This window comes from Panthera leo, chromosome B4 (assembly GCF_018350215.1).
Source record: "Panthera leo isolate Ple1 chromosome B4, P.leo_Ple1_pat1.1, whole genome shotgun sequence".
Classification (NCBI taxonomy): domain Eukaryota; kingdom Metazoa; phylum Chordata; class Mammalia; order Carnivora; family Felidae; genus Panthera; species Panthera leo.
This window is the reverse complement of record NC_056685.1, coordinates 53,801,106-53,823,778: the sequence shown is the minus strand read 5'-3', so window position 1 is coordinate 53,823,778 and position 22,673 is coordinate 53,801,106. Positions and strand designations below refer to the sequence as shown.

At 36.4% G+C, this 22,673-nt stretch overlaps 1 protein-coding gene across 4 annotated transcripts in view; it reads right to left on the bottom strand.

Annotated features, from left to right (window-relative positions):
• Positions 1 to 10,543: 10,543 nt before the first annotated feature.
• The window catches only part of LOC122224326 (pyridine nucleotide-disulfide oxidoreductase domain-containing protein 1), a 65,096-nt gene continuing 52,966 nt past the window's right edge, over positions 10,544 to 22,673 (bottom strand). For all 4 annotated transcript variants that reach the window (XM_042945993.1, XM_042945994.1, XM_042945996.1 and 1 more), the window contains 7 exons: positions 20,668 to 20,828; positions 18,389 to 18,489; positions 16,518 to 16,653; positions 15,361 to 15,473; positions 14,380 to 14,502; positions 12,116 to 12,253; positions 10,544 to 11,539 (listed from right to left, as the gene is read on the bottom strand). In XM_042945993.1, the coding sequence (XP_042801927.1) occupies positions 11,291 to 11,539; positions 12,116 to 12,253; positions 14,380 to 14,502; positions 15,361 to 15,473; positions 16,518 to 16,653; positions 18,389 to 18,489; positions 20,668 to 20,828 (1,021 nt within the window). In that variant the 3' untranslated portion in view covers positions 10,544 to 11,290. The remainder of the gene's footprint in view (positions 11,540 to 12,115; positions 12,254 to 14,379; positions 14,503 to 15,360; positions 15,474 to 16,517; positions 16,654 to 18,388; positions 18,490 to 20,667; positions 20,829 to 22,673) is intronic.

Genomic DNA, 22,673 nt, shown 5'->3' with positions numbered 1-22,673 from the left:
CAAAACATAACCAAGTAAGCCACATATCTTTTTTTTTTTTTAACTTTTTTATTTATTTGCATTTAAACATAAGCACAATTTGAAAGTCTAAGAAATTACTTTGAGTACTTGTTCACTAAGTAAATACACCAGTAGAGTATCAAGTATAAACCTGAAAAGCAAGTGTCTGAAGGATGGGAGCCAGTACATGAACTCTTAGGATCTGCCTTAATTCAAGAAAATATATTCTCTCTCTCTACCTGATAATCCTCCAAAACTATTTTTTTGTAGTTTTTAAGCAAAACAAGTATACTAAGATGCTGATTTTTTTAGTTGAAGAATAATTGAAGTAGAATGTTGTATTAATTTCAGGTTTATAACATAGTGATTCAGTATTCTCATACGTTACAAAATGGTTACCACAAGAAGTCTAGTTACCCTCTGTCTTCCTACAGAGTTGGTACAACATTATGGACTATATTCCCTCTACTGTACATCATATCCTGCTGTTATCTTTATACTAGAAGATGATACCTCTTAATCCTATTTCATTCATCCCCTCTTTCATTGAAAGTTTTGATATAAATTGACAATGAGCTTAAGCTTTTTCTCTCTGGCACTGGCATATAGCTACATGCTTTATAATTTTGAAAAGGTGTATATAATAGGTTTTGAGAATTGAGCTTAGTAATGTATCATCTCACCAGCTGATGGGTTGATGAAATAAGAACATAGTTAAGCTTCTCCATAAGAAATAAATTTTAAGGCCATTTAGGGTGGTTTTAATGAGACCATATAATTCCCCAATGGCTTCTTAGTATTAGTCATCTTTATACTACTCAAAAATTTTGAACTGATAAGCAGTAGCTGGACAATAATGCCATTTCTTTCCTATAGAGGGCACAATAATCTAGTTAAATAGGAAAATGAAAATTTCATTAGACATCCAGTAGACTCCCAAGAAGTACATTTTGCGATTTAAATTTTTTTTTTTTTTAATGTTTGTTTTGTTTTTGAGAGAGAGAAAGACAGAGTGTGAGCAGGAGAGGAGCAGAGAGAGAGGGAAACATGGAATCCGAAGCAGATTCCAGGCTCTGAGCTGTCAGCACAGAGCCTGATGCGGGGCTTGAACCCACGAACTGTGAGATCATGACCTGAGCCGAAGTTGGACGCTTAACCGACTGAGCCACCCAGACGCCCCTGCATTTTGCGATTCAGAGTGAAACTGATACTGTAAAAGAAACTGCTTTGCTAATCAGGAAGATTATTTAATAGTTGCAAAATACTGAATTTCAAAGTGAATCTCTGACAACTTCATAAATGTTGTTTAGGGTACATATGGAAAAAATTATATGTGGTGGGGAGAAGACCAGTGCCCCAAAGATGTCTAAATCCAAATTCCTGTAAACTGTAAGCTACCTTGCATGGCAAAAGGGGATTAAGATTGCAAATGGAATTAAGGTTGACAATCAACCTTAAAGTAGGGATATAACTCTGGGTTGTTTGAGGAGTCCCGTATAATCCAAAGGGTCCTTAAATGTGGAAGGAAGCAGGAAAGGTCAGAATGATACTTATTGGCCTTGAAGATGGAGGAAACGGGGGCATTAACCAAGGAATTTAAGGCAGTCTTTAGAAACTGGAAAGGACAAGGAAACAGAGTCTTCCCTAGAGCCTCCAAAAGAAATCCATCCCTGCTGACACCTTGATTTTAATCTAGGGAGACCCATGTCAGACTTCTAACCTATAGAAATGTAAGATAATAAATTTGTGTTTTTTTTAAGCCACTAAGTTTATGGTAATGTTATGATAAGCAACAGGAAAGTAATAGAACATATAACTGTGTTTTGGAATAGGAATTTTTAAAACTTGTTAGGTCATTTTAATAATTTTTATCTCTAAATGTGTTTGCAATGTGACTGTGTATCGATAGCTCAACATTTTGATGAAGCATGCAAGAAAATGTGTGATAACTGATGTAAAGGCATTTATTGAGTTCACTTTTTTCCTCACTGAAGTATAGGTGACATATAAGGTTATTTTCAGGTGTACAGCACAGTGGTTTGGTAAGTCTATACGTTGTGCTGTGCCCACTATAAGTGTGGCTACCATCCATCCCCATATAGTGCAATTACAATACCATTGACTACATTCCCTGTGCTGTACCTTTCATCCCCATTACTTATTCATTCCATTACTGTTAAGCTGTATCTCCCACTCTCCTTCACCCATTTTACCCTCTCTCCCCTCTAGCAAACATCAATTTGTGTTCTGTATTTATGGGTCTGTTTCTGGGTTTTGTTTATTCCTTTGTTTCTTAGTTTCTACATATAAGTGAAATCCTATGGTATTTGTCTTGGACTTATTTCACGTAATACCCTCTCTAGGTCCATTCATGTTGTTGCAAATAGCAAGATCTTTCTTTTTATGGTTGAGTAATATTACATTGTGTATGTATACCACATCTTCTTATCCATTCATGTGTCAACAATGGACACTTGAGTTGCTTCCATATCTTGGCTGTAAAAATAGGAGTGCATAGGTATTTCTAAATTAGTGTTTTCATTTTCTTTGGGTAAATACTACGTAGTGGAATTACTGGATCATATGGTAACTCTATTTTTAATTTTTTGAGTAGCTTCTGTACTGTTTTCCACAGTGACTGTACCAATTTGCATTGCCATCAACAGTGCACAAGAATTCCCTTATCTCCCCATCCTCACCAACACTTGTTTCTTGTGTTTCTGATTTTAACTATTCTGGCAATGTGTGAAGTGATCCCACATTGTGGTTTTGATTTGCATTTCCCTGATGACTAGTGATGGTGAGCATCTTTTCATGTGTCTGTTGGCTATTTGTAAGTCTTCTTTGGAAAAAAGTCTGTTCAGGTCTTCTGCCCATTTTTTTAATTGGATTATTTCGCTTTTTTGGTTTGAGTTTATAAGCTCTTTATATATTTTGGATACTAACCCTTTATTGGATATGTCATTTGCAAATATCTTCTCCCATTCAGTAGGTTATCTTTCAGTTTTGTTTTTCTTCATTGTGGAAAAGCTTTTTTGGTGTGGACCCAATTAATTTATTTTTGCTTTTCTCTTGTGTTAGGAGACATATTCAGAAAAATTATACTATGGCTGATGTCAAAGAAATTATTGCCTAATGTTCTCTTCTGGCATTTTATGGTTTCAGCTCTCACGTTTAGGTCTTTATTCCATTTTGAGTTTGGTTCTATGTATGGTGTTAAGAAAGTGGTTCAGTTTCAGTCTTTGCATGTAGCTGTCCAGTTTTCCCAACACTATTTATTGAAGAGACTTTTTCTTTATTGTGTATTCTTGCATTCTGTGTCATAGATTAATTGACCATGTAAGTGTGGATTTATTTCTGGGCTCCCTATTCCGTTCCATTGATCTGCATCTATTTTTGTGCTAGTACAATACTGTTTTAGTTATTACAGTTTTCTACTACATCTTGAAATCTGGGATGTGAAATCCAGCTTTGTTCTTCCAAGATTTATTTGGCTATTTGAGGTCTTCTGTGGTTCCATACGAATTTTAGGATTATTCTAGTTCTATGAAAAATGCTATTGGTATTTTGATAGAGATTGCATTGAATCTGTAGATTGCTTTGTGTATTAGGAATTTTATCAGTATTCTTCCAATCCATAAGCATGGAATATCTTTCCATCTGCTTATGTTACCTTTAATTTCTTTCATCATTGTTTTTTTCATTAAAGTATATGTTCTTTCACCTTCCTGGTTAAGTTTATTCCTGGGTATTTTATTATGTGTAGTGCAATTGTAAATGCAATTATGTTTTTAATTTATCTTTCTGCTACTTCATTAGTATATAGAAACATAATTGATTTCTGTGTATTAACTTTGTATCCTGCAACTTTACTGAATTCATTCTAATACTTTTTGGTGAAGTCTTTAGGGTTTTCTTTGCATAGTTCTTTTTACTTACATATAGTGGCATTTTAATTCCTCCCTTACCAATATGGGTTTCCTTTATTTCTGGTTGCTGTGGCTAGTACTTCCAGTACTATGTTGAACAAAAGTGATGAGAGTGGACATCCTTGTCTTGCTCCTGATTATAGTGGAGAAGCTCCCAGTTTTTCATCATTAAGTGTAAGCTGCAAATTCTTCACGTATGACCTTTATTATGTTGAGGTGTGTTCCCTCTAAACTCACTTTGTTGACTTTTTGTCATGAGCAGATGTTGAATTTTGTCAGATGCTTTTTCTGCATCTATTGAGATGATCATATGGTTTTTACTCTTCCTCTTATAAATATGTAATAGATTTGCCAGTATTGAATTATCCATGTATCCCCAGAATCAATTCCACTTGACTGTTGAATGATCTTTTTAATGTATTGTTAAATATGGTTTGCTAATGTTTTGATGAGTATTTCTGCATCTTTGTTCATTGGGGATATTGGCCTATAGTATTCTTTTTGTCTGTTGTCTTTGGTTTTAGTATCAAGGTAAGTCTGGCCTCATGGAATATATTTAAAAGCTTTCCTTTCTCTTCTATTTTTTGGGTATAGTTTGAGGAGAATTAACTCCTCCTTGGAGCATTAACTCTTTTTTAAGTGTTGGGTAGAATTTACCTATGAATGCATGTGATCTTGGACCTTTATTGGTAGTTTTTGGATTATCACTCCTGTATTGTTCCTAGTAATTGGTCTGTTCAGACTTCCATTTTCCCTGATTCAGTTTTGGAAAACTATAGGTTTCTAGGAATTTACCTATTTATTCTAGGTTCTTCAATTGTTGGCATATAATTTTTCATAATACTCTTACAAGCTTTTGTATTTCTATGGTGTCAGTTGTTACTTCTCTTTCATTTCTGATTTTATTTGAGTCCTCTCTTATTTTTTCTCAATGAGTCTGGGTAACGGTTTATCAGTTTCATTTATCTTTTCAAAATACCAGTTCTTGGTTTCCTTGATCTTTGTTTCTCTTAAACTCTGTTTCATTTACTTCTGCTTTTATCTTCATTATATCCTTCCTTCTACTTATCTTGGGTTTTGTTCTTTTTCTAGTTCCTTTGGGCGTAAGGTTAAATTTCTTGTTGTTTGAGGTAGGCTTTTATTGCTATAAATTTCTTAGAACAGCTTTTGCTGTGTCCCAAAGATTTTGAACCATCGTGTTTCCGTTTCCCTTTGTCTCCATGTATTTTTTGTGTAGTAGCATGTTGTTTACCCTCCACGTGTATATTTTTTGTTTTTTTTTTCTTTAGATTGATTTCTAGTTTCATACTGTTGTGTTCAGAAAAGATGCAGTCTTCTTACATTTATTTAGACTTATTTTGTCCCCTAATGCTATCTGTTCTAGAGAATGCTCCATGTGCACTTGAAAGCATGTGTATTCTGCTCTTTTGGATGGAATGTTCTGTATGTGTCTATTGTGTGCATCTAGTCTAACGTGTTGTTCAAAGACAATGTCCTTGTTGACTTTCTGCCTTTATGATCTATCCATTGATATAAGTGGAGAGTTAAAGTTCCCTACCATTACTACATTACCATTAATTTTTCCCTTTGTCTGCTTATGTTTGCCTTATGTATCTAGATTCGTATGTTGGGTGCATACATAGGATTGGTACCTTTATTATTATGTGATGCCCTTCTTTGACTCTTGTTACAGTCTGTTTTAAAGTTTATTTTAACTGCTACTCTGGCTTTTCTTTTTGCTTTCATTTGCCTAATAAGTTTTTCCATCCCTTCACTTTCAGTCTGTATGTGTCTTTAGGCCCAAAGCAAGTCTCTTAGGCAACAGATGAGTCTTGATTTTTTAATCCATTCCACCATCCTATGTCTTTTGAGTGGAACATTTAGACCATTTACATTAAAAAAAAAATTTTTTTTTAAACATTTTATTTATTTTTGAGACAGGGAGAGACAGAGCATGAACAGGGGAGGGTCAGAGAGAGGGAGACACAGAATCTGAAACAGGCTCCAGGCTCTCAGTTGTCAGCACAGAGCCCAACGCGGGGCTCAAACTCATGGACCGAGAGATCATGACCTGAGCTGAAGTCGGCCGTTTAACCGACTGAGCCACCCAGGCGCCCCTAGACCATTTACATTTAAAGCAATTATTAATAGCTGTATACTTACTGTCATTCTGTTGATTGTTTTCTGGGTGTTTTGTATCTTTTCTCTGTTCCTAGCTTTCTTTGTGATTGCTGACTTTCTGTAGCGTTTTATTTGGCTTTCTCTTTTCTTTTTCATTAAATTTTTTTTTTAATGTTTATTTATTTTTGAGAGAGAGACAGAGTGTGAGGGGGCAGGTGCAGAGAGAGAGGTAGACAGAGAATCTGAAACAGGGTCCAGGCTCTGAGCTGTCAGCACAGAGGCGGACACAGGACTCGAACTCACGAACCATGAAATCATGATCTGAGCTGAAGTTGGACCCTTAACCAACTGAGCTGCCCAGGAACCCCTCATTTCATTTCTTTTCTTTTCTTTTTTTTTTAATATTTATTTTGACAGAGAGAGAGAGGGAGAGAATGAGTAGGGGAGGGACAGAGAGTGAGGGAGGGGGAGAGAGGAGCCCAAAACAGGGCTCAAACTCATGAACTGTGAGATAAGGACCTGAGCCAAAATCAAGACACTTAATTTAACCTACTGAGCCACTCAGGAACCCCCTTTTTTTCACTTTGAGTGTAGTTGACACACAATATTATAAGTTCAACATAATGATTCAGCAACTCTGTTATGCTGTGCCCATCACAAATGTAGCTACCATCTGTCCCCATGCAACACTGTTAAAATACCACTGACTATATCCCATATACTGTACTTTTTCCTTTTTTTTTTCTTTTTTTCTTTTAACCTAATTTGGTTTTGGGTTTGTGGTTAGCATGAGGTTCATAAAGAACATCCTAAATATAAAGCAGTCTATATTGAATTCATGGGCATTTATAACACATTCGAAAAGAACTTCCTTTTCACTCCCCTCTCCATGGTTTATGTTTATGTTGCCAGTTTTACATCTTTTTATATATAGTTTCCTTATGTCTAATATGTTTTTTTCTTTTCCATTTAAAGAAGTCCCTTTTGCATTCTTGGAAGGCCAGTTTAGTGGTGATGAATTCCTTTACCTTTTGTATGGGAACTCTCTCTCCTTGAATTCCGAATGATAATCTTGTCAGGTATTCTTGAATGTAGGGTTTTTTATTTGTTTTTGTTTTTTTCCGTTCAGCACTTTGAATGTATAATGCCACTCTTCTGGCCTGCAAAGTTTCTGCTGAAAAATCAGCTGAGAGCTTTTAAGGGGTTTCCTTCTTTCTTACTATTACAATTCTCTCTTTAGCCTTTGACATTTTAATTATGTGTTGTGGTGTGGACCTTGAATTCATCTTAGGGAGGGCTCTAAAATGCTTCCTGAATCTGGATGTCTAGTTCTTTCCCTAGGTTGGGAAATTTCCAGCTATTATTTCTTCAAATAAATTTCTGCTCCTTTCTCTCCTTCTGGGGTCCTTATAATATGAATGTTTGTTCACTAGATGTTGTCAACAGATCCCTTAACCTACCCTCATTTTAAAAAATTCTTTATTTGGGGCAGGTGGCAGGAGGGGGACAGCTGACTAGCTCAATAGGTAGAACATGCAACTCGATCAAAGAGTTGTGAGTTCAAGCCTCACGCTGGGCATAGATTTTACTTAAGAAAAAAAAAATAAGTATCTTTGCTGTTCAGTTTGGCTGCTTTCCATTACCCCATCTCCCAGATTGTTCTTCTGCATCATTAATCTACTTTTGATTCCCTCTAGTGTAGTTTTCATTTCAGTTGTATTCTTCAACTCTGGTTTTTATTTTCCAGTTCTTTGTTAAAGTTCTCATGGAGTTCTCCCACTCTTTTCTGTAGTCCAGTGAACATCTTTATGATCAATTACTTTAAATTCTTCATCAAGCATATTGCTTATCTTGATTTCATTTTCTTTTTCTGAGGTTTTGTCTTGTTCTTTCATTTAGAGCACATTCCTCTGTCTCATTTTGCTTAACTTTGTGTTTGTTTCTATGAATTAGACAGTAGAGCTACTCCTCCTAAACTTGAAAGAATGGTCTTGATGTGTGGTTGTCCTCTGTGTAGACTGTATGTATCTGGTGACTTTTGCTGTCTGGCATGGGATGGGGGTTGCAGTGTACCCCCTGCTGGCGCTGCCCTGGTAGAAGAGTGGTAGATTAAGTGGGTGTGGGCTGGGGGTGGGTCCTGAGGCTCTTGGCATTGGGTGCCCTGGCAGGAAAGCTAATGCTGAAGTGGGTGCAAGCCATGGGTAGTCCTGGGGTTCTCCGTGCAGAGGGCACCCTGGCAGGATGGCTGAAATCCAAGTGGGTGTAAGCTGGGGTGTTCTGGGATGTGCAGAAGGTACTTTGACGGGGGCAGTTGGAGCTGAGGTGGGTTGCTGGCTGGGCACGTCACTGGGTGCTTTGTAAAGGGGACAACTTGGGACAATTATAGCTGAAATGGGCATAGGCTGGGGTCACTCTAGGGTTCTTTGTATGGAGGGTGCCCTGCAAGGAAGCTCAAGTGTGGGTGTCCTGGCAGGGCAGCTGGAGCTGAAAAAAGGCATCAGCTGGGGGTGTGCTGAAAAGCTGTCTGAAACCACAGTGGTGCAGGCCTGAAGTGTTCCAGTGTGCTTTGTGCCTGCCTCAGTGTGGTGAGATAGTTGGAGCTATAGTGAGCACCGACCAGGGCTTCCTGGTATGCACCACCATGGGGCTGCCTGGTGGGACAGCTGGGGCTGGTGTCAGGGCTTACTGAGGTGGCAGGCTGGTTAGGACACCTGGACCCTGCTCCCATCTATGCTGTCAAGGTTGTGGGAGGTGCATAAGCTGTGGCACATGTTAGACCTCCCAACCCAGAGAGAGTTGCAGCAGCTCCCCTCCCGTTTAGCAGGGTTCAAGGGCTACTTTATATTCTAGTTGCTCTTTTAAGCCAGGGCTTTTATTTTCTGTGGCCCAGGGTAGATGAATCTGCTCCTGGTACCTCATTACTATCCTCCCCACTACAGTTTGCAGCATCAGGGGTGGGTACCCTTGGTTACCATGTCTGTCTCTCTTGCTGTTCTCCATGTGGTGTATCTTTTATTGTACAGAAGCTGTTCAGTCAGTCCGCAGTTCTTCAAGAGGAGTTGCCTATAAACAGGTGTAGATTTGGTGCGCCCAGTTCAGGATCTTCCTATGTTGCCATCTTGGATTGGAACACTCCCTAGTTCATTGTTTTTAAATCTTTATAGGCTAATATATATAGCTAGGACTACATGGGGGCAATACTAGATCCCAAAATGGATTTAAAAGATTAAGCAAGCTGTGAACAGCATGTTCTAGATTCAAAAGTAACACAGTTTTAAAACAGTAAAATAATAAAAGGATAAGTGGTATGTGTATGGATCTATATTGCTGTACTAAGGGCATGTTAAATTTTTAAGAAATGAAGGGAAAAGTTTAAATCCCTCTGAATAGAAATGCTATTTAAGAAAAGACTAATCTCTAAGAGTTTATAGTGGCTGATTGGAAAGAGAAATTTCATGCAAAAGAGTGAATTATTTTTGAACCAGGTAATGGCTAATCACTCATAAGACACTAATATAGATAGCAGTGTTTGGGTGCTGTAGTTGAACTTTTTTTCATCCTGCATGTTTGTTCTATCTGAAGAGCTGGACTAACCAGTTCCCCCTCACAGAGTTCTGACACCTGGTGGGTGAAGGTAACTATGGTCTTAAATTTGCAACCAGAGAAACTTCTGCGTTTATTATGCTGTGCTATACTCACCAGTTAACAAGAGTCTGATATATAAATCAGGGTACTAGAATCAATAATTATGAATATCTGATGATGAGGACATTCTTGTCTCTAAACTGTGTAACTAGGAAGCCACAGTTTCCAGAATATTGTGTAATGAGCACAAATCAGGTAAATATGAAGAATAGACTGATTCTAAGTATCTCTCAATCATGTCTGGCAGACACTCTGGTTCCTAGAGCATATCCAAAGGCCTTCTGGTAACCAGGTTATTTTCTTTACATCTCTGTAAATTCAACAATGTCTTACAGAGACTATAACAGTTTAGTGACAGACTTGAGGAATATCCTAATTTTAGTTCAGAACAAATTAACAAATCAGTGTTTAGGGTGGCTCATGTTGAGGACTCATTTTAAGCCAGTTTAATAACTAGAATAGCCTGTCCTTGTAATTCCCAAATCCCAGTTGCCTATTTCATTATAGCATGTGAAAGAAGAAACATCTAACAGCATACTGCAGAGATCTAATCAAGATCCTGAAGTAGGCAGAGGACTTGTTCACAATACCGGTTGTGATCAACACTGGTTGAGAAGTCTGCCTGCGCAGCAAAGGTTGAACCAATACTCTAAAGCCTGTGAAACCATGCTGTGTACCACTGTGTCCATAGATTTAGGGTTTCTCAGACAACATATCCCTTCAAGATAGGGCTCACATTTGAGTAGATATTTGAAGACCAAAAACTAGGCCACTGACACTTAACTAAAGAGCTAACCGATATAGAAGGACCCAGGAGGACTATTAATCTGAAGAGAAAATGCAACAGCTGAGTTTTTACCAAAGTGTTTGTTTTTGTTTGTAGACTGAATCACTTCAAACGTTATCATTCTAAAGGAGCTGATAAAGAGGGAAGAAAACAATTCAGGTAACTTCCAAAAGTCTGCAAACATGCTTCAGCAATCTAAGAAGAGAGTGTTTCTGAATTTTCCAAGAAAACATTTTATGCATGTATACACCATTATTTTGTAGTTTAAGACAACTTCATTAATATTGAAGGCTTGAACACTTGAGATCATGATTTATAAAAATTGACAGTAAAAAATGAGACAAATGTAAAGTTCACATAAACTCGTATTATTTTTACATAACTAACTGTTGATAGCAGTGTTATCACGTATTACAAAGGGAGTGATTTCAGCTTTTAACAGCTGTGGAATCCAAATGCAAAAGGAATAAAGTATCAATACAAATGATATTAGTAAGTAAGCTATTGCTACATTTCTAGAAGTAAAACCAAACTATAAGCCTCTTGAAACCACAGCCCTAACATTTCAATCAGAATGATTCTGGTGTACCAGGCCAAGTTGTTGGCTAAGTAGATCACAACCTAGCTGAATCTGCCCCAAAGCTAAATTAGAAATGAATAACTTAAATTTACATTAAGTGCTAGGTTTTAAGTTAGAAAAAATAGATTTTAAAACTTTGCCACTGAAATCATTATCACTTCTATTAAATTTTACCTTATTGTGACTTTGTATTATTTGGAACATTATGTAGCTCTTGAAATGCTTTTATTAATCAAAATAATCTTCTAAATCAATATTGGGATCTAGCAGATCTTCTCCATATGATGAAAGATCCATTTGATTTAAAATTAAGTTTTCAAATGTTTCTTCTAAATCAGTTTCACCAATTAAGACAGCTCCCATCATGCGCCCATTCTGCATGACGACTTTGACGTATTCTTGTCCTTTGGTACATCTCAGCATTAATTCATGATCTGAACCTAAGCCCTGTGCATTGTATTTTCCCAGCAATACAACCTAAATGCAGGGATAAAGTACAAAAAGGAAACACAGTATGTAGTTACACTGTATTATGCTAGAATAGATGACACTAACACACAATCTATATATGAACATTAAAAATATCTAGTGTATTAGCAAATATGCAGGATCTGGACTACATTAGCTTAGAGTCATGATTTAATCTCCTTAAGTCTTACGTGTGTTCTTCCTTATCAGTAAATTATCAAGAAAAAACTTGCCTCAGAGTAAAATAAGTATGGCAGAGTACCTAGTTCATTCTTGAGTATGACAGCTATTAGTTCCCCTTACAAGACAAGGATGGATCTCAAATGAAATGCAGACATGCATCAACAGGGAGTAAGTCTAGAAGAGATGCCCCCCCACCCCCACCTTTAACTATAAAATAGTATCGTAGGAAGGTAGGTGGTGATTAGGAATTAAGACCAGCAGTAATACCAGGTACTGATTTGCAAGAAATGAGATGTCATTTTTTTGTAAAATGACTAAAACCATACATTTACTTACTCAAATGATAAAATTACATAATTAAAGGCGAACAAGCAGAAAAAGGCACTACTTTGTTTATCTTACCTTATAGTTGAAGAATTTTGTTACGTGAGCAAAAAGTTCAAAGCTGAAGTCCATGTCAGTAGATTGTCCTAAAGCAGCTGCGGCCATGCACTTGGCTGCGTACCACCCCATCTGTCTAGCCTGGGTCCACAACCTCATCTGAAATAAAAAAATGTTATGAGATATAATGTTCATTGTCCATACTTAAAAAATGCTAGCACCTTAACCTTACAGAATTGCTTAAAGGGCTTCAATATTGAGAGTCCTTGAGATTGGTTACATCTAGCTAGTCAGATGACCAGCTGGATTGTCTTTGCCATAGAAGCAATCACCATTCCACACTAACCAAAACGGATTCCGCTATTTGAGAATTCTAAAATTAAAGGATGATACCAACTCTGTACGTTTCAATAAACTATAACAACTAAAACATTTCAGGGTACACCAGGGAAGAATAATACTAATTAACTGGTCTCCTCTCACAGAGTAAGTTTATCATCAGCATAAATAGAGATGAGAAATGATCACTGAAAAATTCATTCCTTTTCCTAATCCTTAGATTTTGGTGCTATATAGTTAAGGCTTCTCATGCAATAAAACCTCAGTGGTCAGGCAGATCGATATATTAGTTGGTGTCCTAACAGCCTCAAGAAATGTTACCAGATTTCAGCAACCAATGCTGGGAATTCATTTGAAATTCTTCCCTTAGGTTATCAGTGATCCTGCATAGAACACTGGCCTTGGAAGTCAAGAGATTTAAATACCAACTCTTCTACATATTTAAGTTTTTATTTCTTATTTAACTGAGCCTCAGTTTCTTCGCCTGAAACAAAAATGTATACCACCTATTCAATAGCTATTAAGAGATTTAAATAAGCTAGCCTACACTAAGCAATTAGTAATGTCCTTTTGTGTGCAAAACTAATACCACAATCATTTCTGATAGATTTTTTTTTTAATTCAGTCTCCTCTATAAACATAAACAATGTATACCAGCTTCAAGGTCCCTTCAGTCTGTGTCTCGGACTGTGTAAAACAAATGAATTAGTGTACTTATTTATTATTTACTGCTTCTGCAAATTAAGAGACAGGGTCTATTAGATTCACTCAAGAGACCCTTGTCATTTTTGGACACGGACTATACCAGAGTTTATGACACCCATTAAGGATGTAATTTATCCTAAACGGTTTAAAAGCGTTAAAAAAAATCCCACAAACTCAGAGTTTATGACAGATCTGTCACAAAGGGAAAGAGAATGATTACAGAGAAAACTGAAAACAAGCTAGCACTCTTTTTAAAAAAAAATTAAAAAAAATTTTTTTTAACATTTATTTTTTGAGAGACACAAAGCATGAGTGGAGGGTGTGCAGACAGAGAGGGAGACACAGAATCCAAAGCAGGCTTCAGGCTCCCAGCTGTCAGCACAGAGCCTGATGTGGGGCTAAAAACTCACGAACCGTGAGATCATGACCTGAGCTGAGTCTGACGCTTAACTGACTATACCACCCAGGCGCCCCTAGGCTAAAAGCACTTTTATATGATTGTCAGCTCTGCTGTAGGTAAAAACACACAAAGTAATGAAGCTGCCTCTTAAAATACATCTAGCTTTTCTGCTACTTCACACTCCATGGTTGATCTGAAGGAGTAATATCCCTACCTGTGGAGCTGGTCTCACACGGAGTGTTGCCTGGGTCTTTTATCTGTAACATCTACTGTGTCTCTCCTCCCCCTGAGACCACCTCACCTATGACCACGGTCTGAGTATCTTCCTCAAGGATTTCTCCTCCACCATTAGGAGGAAGTCTATGTCCAGTTCAATGGAGGTGTTCAGCTGAGGAAGGCTGTTTACTATAGGAAATTTTTTCAGTCACAGTTCTCACAGGGACAGAATAGGGTCATCATTTATCTACATGGTTTATACCTCAGTAATTATTAATCTAAAGCTGTGCTGTCCAGTCTGGCAGACGCTAGATACATGTAGCTATTTAAACTCAAGTGCTCAATAGAGATACGTAGTTAGTGACTACCTGACTAGACACTGCAAAGGTACAGAACATTTCTGTCATCGCATAAAGTTCCACTGGACAGTGCTGATAAACTACTGTTCCATCACTATATAATAACTTACCGAAAGGGAAAATTCTTTAATTGTCACAAAAAACTCTATGACAGCTTCTTAAAGTAAAAAAGTTGGAAAACCAGATATTTAGATTTGCTGGTAGGAACTCCTTTACCGTCAGATGGAATCTCTGATACGAAGATGTGATCCTGGATGCTGGCTTACCTGCTGCCACACTGGGCTGGGCTGCCATGATGCAGTGCAGATGTCACCTGCAGCATAGATATCAGAGACAGACGTGTGCATGTGATCATCCACTTTCAGGCCACCATCTTCGCCTACATCAAACTAAACAATGTTCCTTATGAGAACACATGGGAAGAAAAGTGAAAGATGGCTTTGTCATTCTGAAGTAAAAGAACAAGTCACATTTGTACACCTTGGTATGCTGATCTTTAATGAGAAAGTAAATAATAGCTGAAAGTTTAGATAACTCAGCTCAATTTCCAGGGGATCAAAATGCTACTAAGACAGACCAACTCAAAAATTCTTAGACTTTCAACATCAGGAACACTCAGTAACCGTGACTACCCCACTCATAATTACAATATTCCAGTTTTGTGAGCTTTAAATGCTAAAAGGCATTTAGCATTTTAGCATTTCTCTACAAGAATCACTTGTAAGAATTCATAGGTGTCAGTCTCTTACCAACCTTTAGACAAATGAACTGTGCATTATGTTCCATCAATGATGACATTTATGCTGGGATGTTAGCTGCTTAAGGACTTTACGCAATAAGAAATACTGCAAATCCAAACATGAATATGATCTAAATTGTTTTCACCTTCCATAAATTACAGTTTTACACTAAAGCAAGGAACAGTTACTTATGCTTGAAAGTTAAATTTCATACAGTACTTTAAAAATATTCACAGCATGAGGCACCTGGGTGGCTCAGTCAGTTAAGCATCTGACTTTAGCTCAGGTCATGATCTCACAGTTTGTGAGTTTGAGCCCCGTCTCAGGCTGTGTGCTGACAGCTTGTTCAGAGCCTGGAGCCTCCCCTGGATTCTGTCTCCCTTTCTCTCTGCCCCTCCCCCTGCTCATACTCTTTCTCTGTCTCTCTCAAAAATAAATAAACATTAAAAAAAATATAAAAATATTCACAGCAGGACAAAAAAAAAACAAAAAAAAACTTCACCTTACATTGTTGCCACAGAGAAAAGGTTCTATATTTGGTGTAACTCCTGTAGCACTGACAATGAAATCACAGCCGTATATCTTTTCACTGGTCAATTCCACATATACAGGCCATACTTCTAAAACAAAACAAAATAAACAAAACCTTTATTCTCCAATGTAATCACAAGTTATCCATAGCATTATGTGACTATAATACCTAGAATAAAGGGTGAAAGAAAATGGCAGGAGAGTACTTTAAAACAACACTGCTTAATAATTTTTATAAGGCACATTTGCTAAAACAATTATAATACAATCAACATTATCTCCTTGTTTTGGGTATACTTATAACATTACAGCATTCTAAACATTTTCCCTTCAAATTTAGACCTAGACCTTTTCTAACAAAGTAAATTTAAATTGATAATCACTTTATAAATTATTTATCTAAAAATATTAATACATTATATACTCCAGAGAGTTTAGCCCAACTACATTACTCATTTTTCAATGTTTTCCCTTACTGTTCTTAGTCAAACTGTAACATTAACTCTTCCCGTGGAAAAATTCAAAGAATTCAAAACAATGGAATATTACACACTAGTTTGAGTGTATTTCTTCAAATAGTGGTAGGTCTCACAGGAGATGTGGAACAGGAATTAGTCCCAAATTACAGATTTTCAATCTGATTTGGGGGAAGTCACTTCATCTCTGAAAGCATAAAGGTTTTTTTAGTTTCTTTTTGATCTGCAAGATATTTCATTTGACTCACAGAGTTGTGGTGGGCAAAACACCATGAATGCCATGTAAAATGTGATGCTCACTATATCAATTATTAGGAAACTTGAAGATTAAGTAGTGAAAAGGAAATGACTTACATTAAGTAATGATTTCATGTTTACTCTTTTTTTTAAGTTTATTTTTGAAGGAGAGACACAGCATGAGTGGGGGAGGGGCAGAGAGAGAGAGGGAGACACTGAATCCAAAGTGGGCTCCAGGCTCTGAGATGTCAGCACAGAGCCCGAAGTGGGGCTCAAACTCACAAACTGTGAGATCATGACCTGAGCTGAAGTCTCACACTTAATGGATTGAGCCATCCAGATGCCCCTCATGTTTATTTTTTATGTTTAAGTTTCCTCCTTTTAAATTACTGGTTATTACATTTTTTCTTAATTACTTACCTTTATCAGTTGTGACTGGCTGATTATGATGGTCTCTCGGAAAAGGCAAGGACTTTTTCCTCGAAATTCTAAATTCTTCCTGAAGATAGATTTTCTTTACTTCACACATAGTTTCAATGTGAATCTTACGAGAAAACTAAAAGAAACAATGGTTACCGTAAATAATACTTCCCAAAAGACTGATTTGGGTTACTGATAAAAAAAAAAAAATTACAATACACTTGTAGAAACATATGGAAAATATAAATGAAAACACACTAGATGCCCCCATATAATCTCGATTTCTGTTTGTGAAGGCAGTAAGAAGAAATCCATTCAGAACTTAAGAGAACAAGTAGTTGCACTGACAGGTAACACCAAGGGATGCTTTTTAAGATAAGCCTCACTGATAATTACAAATATATTTTCTAAAAATTTCCACTGTTAGAGAACTATAAAACCCTCTTGAGGGCAGATCTATGTTGATTTACTTACTATTATATCCCAGAACCTTAGTAAAGTACCAAGTATGTAGGAGATAATGTTCACTGAACCAAACTGCTGCTCAGTTTAAAAATACTACTAAACTTAGAATCTGAAGGTGCAGAAGAACTGATTTTGCATAATTTCTATCACAAAAATGAGGTATAACATGAAGCCAGCTCCTCTCCAAACTACCTGAGGCTGAAATCATACAAAGTAATAAGAACTCCGTGTATGCTTCTTACAGTATTTACATATCATAGCCTTTTAGCAATTATTTAAAAACAAATACCTAATAAATGAGTAAAAGCAAATCATCTTATCCAATTAAGGTATTAAATGTGTATTTAGAATTTATCAAGTAACCTGTAAAATATTATAATGCACAGGAGGTGACCTTTAAGAAAAGATTAATTTAAAATAGGACAGGTATATTCACTGTAGAAATCTCTGTGCCTGGAGAATTAAAAAGAAGGGCAACAGTTTGTTTGTTTGTTTGTTTTTAATATGTGAAATTTATTGTCAAATTGGTTTCCATACAATACCCAGTGCTCATCCCAAAAGATGCCCTCTTCAATACCCATCACTCACCCTCCCCTCCCTCCCACCCCCCATCAACCCTCAGTTTGTTCTCAGTTTTTAAGAGTCTCTTATGCTTTGGCTCTCTCCCACTCTAACCTCTTTTTTTTTTTTTTTTTCCCTTCCCCTCCCCCATGGGTTTCTGTTACGTTTCTCAGGATCCACATAAGAGTGAAAACATGGTATCTGTCTTTCTCTGTATGGCTTATTTCACTTAGCATAACACTCTCCAGTTCCATCCACGTTGCTACAAAGGGCCATATTTCACTCTTTCTCATTGCCACGTAGTACTCCATTCTGTATATAAACCACAATTTCTTTATCCATTCATCAGTTGATGGACATTTAGGCTCTTTCCATAATTCGGCTACTGTTGAGACTGCTGCTATAAACATTGGGGTACAAGTGCCCCTATGCATCAGTACTCCTGTATCCCTTGGATAAATTCCTAGCAGTGCTATTGCTGGGTCATAGGGTAGGTCTATTTTTAATTTTTTGAGGAACTCCACACTATTCTCCAGAGTGGCTACACCAGTTTGCATTCCCACCAACAGTGCAAGAGGGTTCCCGTTTCTCCACATCCTCTCCAGCATCTATAGTCTCCTGATTTGTTCATTTTGGCCACTCTGAACAGTCAGTTTTTGATGAATTAAATACCCACTTATCTCTTAAGGTAAGGAACTGGGCCAGCTGCTATTGGTTCTATCCTAGCACTATGGATTTTAAGTGACCTAGCAGTTGTTGGACTATATTTGTAACCAGTCTTCAACGAATGGTTCAAGAATTTAAAATTCCATCTACACATGTTTAATTAGTGTATGAACACATACCTCTTTTGTTCCTTTAAGATTCAAGCCTTCATGCCAATCAGGTCCCAAGGCACTGCCCATATTGCCAGCACTACCTTTGGTTTGTCTTTCCTTTTTTCTTCCTGAAAAGATAAAACTCAATTCAAAATTCAAATGATAAAAAAACTTCCAGGCAGAGAAGCATACTTGTGTTCTCAAGCTTTTAGGCAATGTCATGATTCTCATATATAGCATAAACTAACTTATCTGTATTGATCGTTTTAATATTTTGTGATATAGAGCTATAGAACAGGTAATTTTTCAATCAAGTGTTGAATATAAACCATACTATATACATGGTCAATATGAAGGGTGAGATCTGATAAAAGGTTGATATCCAAAATGTATAAAGAACTCCTACAACTTGGTAACACAAATACAACCAAAATAAAAAAACAGGCAGAGGACCTGAATAGACATTTTTCCAAAGACATATAGATGGCTAACAAGGACATAAAAAAGTGTTCAAAATCACTAGTCAGAGAAGTACAAATCAAAACTACAATGAGATAGATCACCTTACACCTGCCAGAATGGCTAGAATCAAAAAGACAAGAAATTACAAGTGTTGGCAAGGATGTAGAGAAACAAGATACCTCGTGCATGGTTGGTGGGAATCCAAATTGGTACAGCCACTATGAAAAACAGTATGGAGGTTCCTCAAAAAATTATCAGAATTACCACATGATCTGGTAACTCCACTACTGGGAATTTACACAAAGTAAATGAAAACACTAATTCAAAAAGATGTATGCTCCCCTATGTGAACTTGCATAATTTACAAGCAAGATAAGGAATCAACTCAAGTGTCCACTGACAGATTTATGGATAAAGATGTGGTGTGCATGTGTATGTGTACACACACATACACACAATGGAATATTACTCCACCAGGAAAAAGAATGAGATCTTACCATCTGCAACATGGATGGACCTAGAGGATATTCTGCTAAGTGAAATAACTCAGAGAAGGACAAGTACCGTATGATTTCACTCATACGTAGAATTTAGGAAACAAAGAAAAAGGAGACTCAAAAAAACCCACTCAAAAACTGAGAACTGGGGGTTGCCAGAGGGGAGGTGGGTGAAGGGATGTGTGTGTGGAACAAGGAGGATTAAGAGTGTACTTATCATGATGAGCAGAGTAATGTATAGAATTGTTGAATCATTTTACTGTACACCTGAAAATAACAGAACACTGTATGTTAATTATACTTCAATAAAAATTTTACAATAAATGCAGGCAAGTTAAAGTAGAAAAATAATTTAAAAAAAAACCAAACTCAAAACACAGCAGAAGCAGACTCAGATATAGAGAATAAACTGGTGGTTGCCACAGGGGAGGGAACTGGTGCACAGGATAAACAGGTGAACGGGATTAAGAAGTATGAACTTCCAGTTATAAGTCATGGGGATATAAAGTACACCAGAGGAAATATAGTCAATACTGTAATAATTTGGTACAGTGACAAACGGTAACTAAACCTACAGAGGTGATCACGTCATAATGTATAAAAATACTGAATCACTATTGTACATCTGAAACTAATATATGTGAGTTATAATTCAATTAAACAATTAGCCAACAGTTTTTAAACATTTTGTCAACTTTTAGCACCCTCAACACTTACAGAATTTTTTGAATTTTATAAGCCAAAAGTTAAAAATTTTAAAAAGCCTCTTAAATAAAAATCTAGGTTTGTATTTCCTTTTTAACTCATTGCATTTTTTTTTTTTTTTTTTTGTAAAATTACCTAAGGTGCTGTCCAGTTGTACCATCTGTTTGCAAAGATGCAGATGGGCTGGTTTAATTCACTTTAAATTTCCAGTCTTAATTATACACAGTTTTCATTAAAAAAAAAAGGTCCTGGATAGGAGCTCCTAGATGGCTCAGCTGGTTAGGCATCCAACTTTTGGTTCTGTCTCAGGTCATAATCTCAGGGTTTGTGGGCTTGAGTCCTGCACTGGGCTCTGCACTCACAGCCAGAGCCTGTTTGGGATTCCCTTTCTCTCTCTCTCCTTCCCTATTTCTCTCTGCCCCTGCCCCATCCGTGCTCTCTCCCTCTCAAAATAAATAAACTTTGAAAAAAAAAAAAAAAAATCCTCAAAAGTCTAAATCCTGTGTATGGAGACAGGAAATAAATATTATCTATAGATCTGTCTCTCAACTGTAGTATTTTTACTCCATGTTCTTATAGCCTTTTTCTATATGGCTAAGAAACAGTTTCATCTGTGAATTAATGAATAGATGCTATACTTACCTTCAGTTGTATATCTGGTTCTTTTATGTGCAATTTTAGCCTCTGGTTTTTCAGCAATGAGTTTTGAAGTCAAGAATTCAGCTGCACCTGCATCGAAGAAAGTATTCCCAATGGCTTTGTCTTTAATGGCCCAAATGACTTCACAGCCTTCAATTTCATACCTAAAAGGAATAAAGTTACTCAGAGCAATTTAAAAAGTCTGAGTAGGAATCTTTTTTTTTTTTTTTTTTTTTTGTAAATAACAGTTTTCTCCAAAGGCAAAAGAAAGTGTTTTAAGGCAAACAGAAATAAGGAAGAATGTAATACTCTTTCAGGATAATAAGAGCTAAAGTAGAATAAATAATAAATTTATCCAGTTTATTTTAAAGAACATAAAAATGACAAGCATGTGTATCAAATAAAATTTCATTACAATGAGCATTACTTCTAAGGGTTCAATTTCTCCAACAGTTACTATACGAATGTTCCCCACGGTTCCCAGGAGTGAGCAGTGCTTTGTTGATGTGGTTATAGTGTAATCAATAATGGATGAATGGATCCATGGTATATGGTTACAGTATTGACAATAGCATACTCTTTGGTAACAAATATTTTGTGTACTCAAAGGAGAGAATCAGAGTTATTAACTACAATTTTAACTTTGTTATAAAGGAACCATTACCCTGCAATCCCTTCCCTTCACCTCAATAATTTCTAAGCCATTCAGCCAAAGAAAGATCCGGTTCACAGAAAAATCAAGAAAGAACAGAATGGCCATGGTGTGTATAGGCCATCACCACTAATGAGACAGCTGGAGCTCCTGGGGATCTATTTTATCTCTACGTTTAGTCACAGAGAATGTGGTTTGCTTAGTATTCATTTCACTAAGTCCCTGAAGTCCATTATATTTTTCTGCTATTATTACTTGTTTTGGTACAACTGATGAACTGAGACCATCCATGATAAACAGGATATATGGTCATCCTAATTATACTAGGATTTTATCAGAACCTATAGAGGTAATAAGAATATTATGTGTTAAGAAATTTTAACATTTACTTATGGTACAAAGTACTGCCATGTTTATTTCACAGACTGCTATAATGTAACACATTAACTTCTCAATAAATAAATGATTCAAACTAATCAATAAATAAATGATAGAAAAAAAGGTTTAGTACATCTGATTTCAGGTCACCTGACATTCATGCTTTGTGACAATTGCTCCCTTACCGCAGAAAAAAATATTTAGTTACTAAATTTCAGATTATTTGGTGAATATTCTATGTTGCTCAGATCACATAGGATTGCTGATGAGCAGAAAGTAGAATACACATTCAGTAATAAATTTCATATTTTAATTTACATATAGGCACATAGTTATTATGAAACACTTTCCTTAGTTTTTATTAAGAAACTCCTCTACCATTTTTTTTAAATTTTAAAGTAATATAATAGTATAACACAGTATCAATATAGTTTAAAATACTAATGCTTGACTAGTAGACCACAATTATAAGTAACCGCGAGTAACATCTATATATGTCCTACCTCACAAGATGCCCTTAGACTATGAACCATGCCCTCAGCGAGATGCATAACCATGGAGGTAGTATCACATATATAGCAGAAATACTTTCATTTTTAAAACCACTTTTAAAAAATAAACAGTGAAGTATTATGGTTTTTTGAAATCATTAAAAAAATGTCTGAAAAGAAAAGACTAACCTACACTAGTAAAGAAGAAAACAGAGGTAGTAATTGAAATAAAAGTACACTGAAGAAAATCAGCATTAGCCTCAAGGGAACACAAGGGCTATTAAAGAGCAAAAAGGGTTTGTATGTAGCATTTTTCACCATGAGATGAAACACCTGATCATTCAGTGGACCTAAGCGGAGACAATCGCATTATATGCAGCCTTTCTTAAACTATCAGAGTTTATTCAATACAAAATTATAAGCTTTGTCCGATTAGTCTTATATCTCCAACCTCAAGAAAATGAGGAATAGGATTACACGTTTTAAGA